This window comes from Humulus lupulus, chromosome 7, assembly GCF_963169125.1.
Source record: "Humulus lupulus chromosome 7, drHumLupu1.1, whole genome shotgun sequence".
Classification (NCBI taxonomy): domain Eukaryota; kingdom Viridiplantae; phylum Streptophyta; class Magnoliopsida; order Rosales; family Cannabaceae; genus Humulus; species Humulus lupulus.
The window spans coordinates 132573980-132579099 of NC_084799.1; the positions used below are offsets into that span (position 1 = coordinate 132573980).

Genomic DNA, 5120 nt, shown 5'->3' on the forward strand with positions numbered 1-5120 from the left:
TTGGTGACCATGTGTTTCTCAGAGTTTCTCCTTTGAGAGGAGTGAAACGATTTGGAGTGGTGTTGTCTTCCATGTTTATTATTTCTTTATTGTTTATGTTCGAGACTCATCTCATATCATCTGGTTGTATATTGTGTTAATGGTTTGCTTTTTACAACTTTATAATCTTGGTTTCTAATTGTGTATTTTTCCGTTGTGGCTCTTTCTTGAATATTTCAAGTGAACCTTGATTGAACCTTGATTGTTGCAATTTTATATGCCAACACATACTTTGATTTACAAACAAATTTATCCTTAAACACAACCTCTACCAAAGCCAAAATCGGATCGAGTGAGCCATAAGAATGAACCATAGCTTCACGGTATAAAGAAAGTCAAATGAGAACTACACTAATAATTATGTGCCCAGCTACATACATATTTTTTATAATTTCACTTCCAAACAACCTTTCTACTTGAAAAGGAAATTCGAGTGTCAAGTTCAAAACCACCTTCAAAATTCTTAGTGACTCCACCCAATTATAATAAGAATAAGAACATATATCTTCAGATTAAGTTTATCATAACCAACATCATGGTAAGCCCCAAAACATTTGGCCATGTTTAAACAGAGGATTCTAACAACAAAACAATTCCATAATGGGCGAAACAGATTATCCCAGACCAAATTGCTGTAAGTAGTTCCTAAACATGATCACTGATACCTCATTTAGAGCATATTTACAAAGAAAATGATAAAGATTAACCACCAGAGATCCAACTACCAAAATATACACACATACGTTTATAGACCTTGTTAATTTCTCTCCTCATTTGTGGTGACTATTCTTAGGTGTGTGAAGTAATAATATTGGAGTAGACTATATTTTGGAGGCTCCTTGTAGAAAGAATGAGGCCTTGTCGCGGACCTGGGGAACAAAGAAAATCAGTATGAAAATCACCAAGGTTGAAAAGATAAAACAAATTGAACTTGATACCTTCGATGCAAAAGTCCTCAAATCTGTGCTGCTGATCTGGCAGCAACAGTTTCGGAGATATAAACCGTACATCTCTTTCAGAACTACATTGTTTTCTAAAAGATTTTCAGACAAGAGCCAGTTCTGGGTCAACATCAAGTAGATGTACATCTTATATAGATCACACTTTTTGTCCTTCAAATTAATTGCAATAAGCAATCTTAGGACCTCATCGTGTTGAGCAGCCTGCAGAGAGGGTTAAATCATCAAATCTACAATGCAAAATTGGCTTACAAGTTACAATTCCATTACAAAATATATAAATGACAAGCAACACGTGCCTCATAAAGTGGACAAATACAAGGTGAAAATGAAGGGCACAGGAAGTCACCTTATAATCAAAGAAACCAATAAGAATTTCAAAAGCAACTGCACTTCTAAGATGCTTATTGCGATCATCGACTCCTGAAATGCATTCTACGACTCTTATGCAGTTCAAGTCCTTTGGTACTCTGTATGAACAAAAGGAATCCGCAATAGAACAAGAGACAAAGTAAAAAGGCACCAAAATACAAGTTATACATATATTGAGGATTTGTTGTTACTAAGCAACCCACAAATTGAAATATGGTCAAGCTCATTCACAAGATAATCCATCAAAGGCTCCAAATTTATCTTGGTATAGAACATAGTATTCCTACCGGGTGATAAAAAAAAAAAAGCATGCTAGAGTGTAGTGTACAAATTAATTTCAGGAAGATGCAGTCAATATACAAAGATGCCCCTAGCACATTATTATCACTATATATCCGCAAATATACATTGTTCATCATGCAATCAACAAACTACTGAAATTAATTACATAAACTATAATGAAAATGTTGCTATAAAGCCAATGTACAGCAATAAAAAACAGCAACTGTACCAGTCCATAGAACAATAAATCAATGCAGTAAGTTACATATATATGTTTTTGAAAATAAGAAGTAATATATTAGCACTATTAACCTGCACGCAAGAGATTTTGCAACTTTCTCACAGCTGACTTCCCATTCCTTGTCCGTGAAGTAACCAATAACTGCTTGCGTGCATTCGCACAAAAGAACAGACAGACCTTGAAGCTGGCGGTCTAAAAAGAAACAAATGATGACTTCAACTAACTCTTCAGCTTCTGATGTTGAAAAAACAGACCACTTACTCCTGTACAGAACCAAACAAAAAAAAAATCCGTACTCTTTCCAAGTTTTTCTCCATTGGCATTCACATGAAGCAAGTATCAAAACAAATGTCATGGCAGTATGACCAAGGAAGAAAGAAGATGCAAAAACTACATTGACCAGAATGCCGCCAAAACATGACAGCTTAAAATGTATTAAGATTTGTCGTTTTAAATTCACTGCTTACCTAAATTGACAAGCGGCAGTAACAAACTTGATCCAAGATATAATATTTTGAGCAGGCCCCCCACAACTAGAATCTAAGAAAAATTTACGAGAATTTGTGAGATGATCATGTACAATAAGGGGCAAAAATGTCACAAATATAGCACAGTGAGATCCAGTAGAAAAAAAAAAAAAAAAAAGTCGGAAATACAACACCAAGCAATTAACCATTTTGAGGTGGGGGATGGTCATGAAATAACAATTGATGCCTTATGCATACTGCCATTCTGGCCATGCTACTTGCAATCATGCACCAAAAATGTATTCATAATATGCTATGACACATGCATGAAAAACTTGCATTGAACCCTCAAACACAGATGGGAACATCATCTGTTTCACTCTACTAACACATCAGAAAGGGCAATCTAAAGCTACAAGTAGTTTCATGGTTGATATAAAATCGCAAGGAGACTTACTGGCATTAGCAGCTCCAATGTTAGAAAACAGAAATCCATAGACTTCAAGAGCTCTTCTTAGCTCAGAATAGTTAGGAAACCAATCTATTTTAAGCTGTAAATCAATCTTGTTAGAAGAATTACAGATAATTAACCTTCCTTCAATAAATGATACATAAAAATTTGCTCCAATTTACCTCTTTTTCGGATGAAAGAATCACACACCAGAAGTCACACGCTGATGTTCTCAACTTCTCATTCGATGAATACAACACTGAAAACAGAAATTAACTGCTCCAGAAAACATAACAGGACCATCAAAAACAACATGCAGCTTAACTCACCCAAATTATACGTCCATACAGCTATTGACTCTTCTACATGCCTATATGTGAGAACTAATTTTGTAAGCCAGCCATCCACTAGCAATCCTTCAATAAAAGAGTCTCCTAACAGAACAAAGAAGGCAGGGAAAGAAGCATTAGAATTGCTACCAAATGAGAAAGGGGTAATCAACAAAATTATGTAAAGAAAAAATAACTAACCATTCTCCAAAGAAAGTTCAACCAGAGAATTGAGTTCACTATTCAAGAAAAACTTCAAAAGACCACAACCTTCCACTGGATTTACTAGACTAGGTGGCGATTTCTACAAATTCACAAATTTCAACACAAACCAGAAATTTTCGTCCAGAAATTAGCTAATACCAAAACCTTAAAGTACTATTAACCAATACAGAGAAATCTCAAGCTTGTCATCATTCAATTTAAACCTGATCTCGAAAAAGCTGAATGCCCCATTCTGAGCTCTCTTCTTCCCCGCTCATTTCATTCATCTGTAGAAAGTGGTTTATGTCATCAGTTACAAAATATGATACACAGCCTGCAATTAACACTAAGATGTTACGATAGGAAGAATGATCCACCTGTATGTGGCACTCATCAACAAGTTTAGACAAAGACGCTTCTTTCATATCTTGTTCTTCAAGTAAAAATTTCTTTTTTGCCGCCTTTGCTCGTTTAGATTCTTTCTCAACATTCTTGCTTTGCTCCTTGTAAAAATCAGCCACAAGTTCATCCAACCCAATAATCTTCTTCCTGATAATCAACAAATTTAAGAAATCATACAAAAAACCACACATTTGTAACTAGACCACGGACCAACATCATGAACCAAACAGTGAGGCCATTCTCTACTGACAATCTCCTTCCTTTTTTTTGTTTGGCCAAAATAACATGAAGAAATAACAAACAAGCAATCTAGTTTGAGCACAGAAAAAGTACGAAAAAGAGTAGATGTTAAGATTACAACAGAAACAGCGCCAAAACAAATAATCAAACAACAGCTACATTGTTTGAATCCTAATAAATCCATGTGCACGGAATCAACTCAATATAACATGTTGCAACATCAAGCATCACTCAAGTCCCGTGGCACATAAAAGAAAAATTGTTGATTTAAAAATAATCCAGAAACAGATGAATCCCTTGTTCAAGTTCATGGAGAAAATCAACCAATAAATACAGCAAAACACTTATACATATAATATAACATTAAAAATATCAGAATGCAAAGGGAAAAAAACATTCTGACGATCAAGTAGAAAGCCCTAAAAACTAAATACTCCATTTAAGCAGCAGCGAGAAGAATAAAACCCTAAACAACAAAATGGAGATTTTGAGATAGTAGACACACCTTTTCTTGGGGACAACAGAGGAATTGATAGTTGGATATTCATCCTTGGACGCCATTTCTCTCTGATCCGAGTGACCACGCTGAGACGCGCCAAAGTTTGAAAAGCTTGGGAATGTAATTTGATTATGTACAGCCAGTTTTCACCCGGCTCCACTGGTGTCAGTGACGTGTCATAGGTAAAATACTTGGACAGAGGACTACAACTAATAATATAGAAATTAGGTATCACCATATATTAGGTAAGTAGGGTTGGATTTTTGTTTTAATGGGGGATAATTTCGTTGAGGTTGCAAAAACATCCGATTAGAGATTGAATTGATAGGGCATTTGTTAATTGTTATAAAAAAAAGTATTAATAGAAAAAAATTATGTTCAAATTACATACAAAATTGTTGTACTTACTCACTGAGTATGTAATGTAAGTAGTACGAGGAAGAATAACAAAGTTGGCGGAAACAAATGTTACACAACTAATAATAGATAAGGAGAAACACTAGAAGCTACTTGGAGTGCTCGGGATATTGTGTTAGTGCCCAAGACTTGTCTTTATTTTGTGAAGTTGTTTGCATCAGGATAGGACTTTCACGAGCAGTATAAAAAATATCTCGTACACAGATGAAATAATGTTC

General features: G+C 35.1%; 1 protein-coding gene across 1 annotated transcript; it reads right to left on the bottom strand.

Annotated features, from left to right (window-relative positions):
• Positions 1-499: 499 nt before the first annotated feature.
• LOC133788639 (uncharacterized) lies at positions 500-4690 on the bottom strand. Its single transcript, XM_062226195.1, has 12 exons — positions 4492-4690; positions 3722-3893; positions 3569-3631; positions 3342-3444; positions 3141-3245; positions 2994-3070; positions 2818-2911; positions 2361-2433; positions 1965-2156; positions 1348-1468; positions 978-1202; positions 500-908 (listed from the first exon to the last, which is right to left on the bottom strand). The coding sequence occupies exons 1-12, from the start codon at positions 4545-4547 to the stop codon at positions 861-863; spliced, it is 1329 nt and encodes a 442-aa protein (XP_062082179.1). The 5' UTR covers positions 4548-4690; the 3' UTR covers positions 500-860.
• Between the last annotated feature and the right edge of the window lie 430 nt (positions 4691-5120).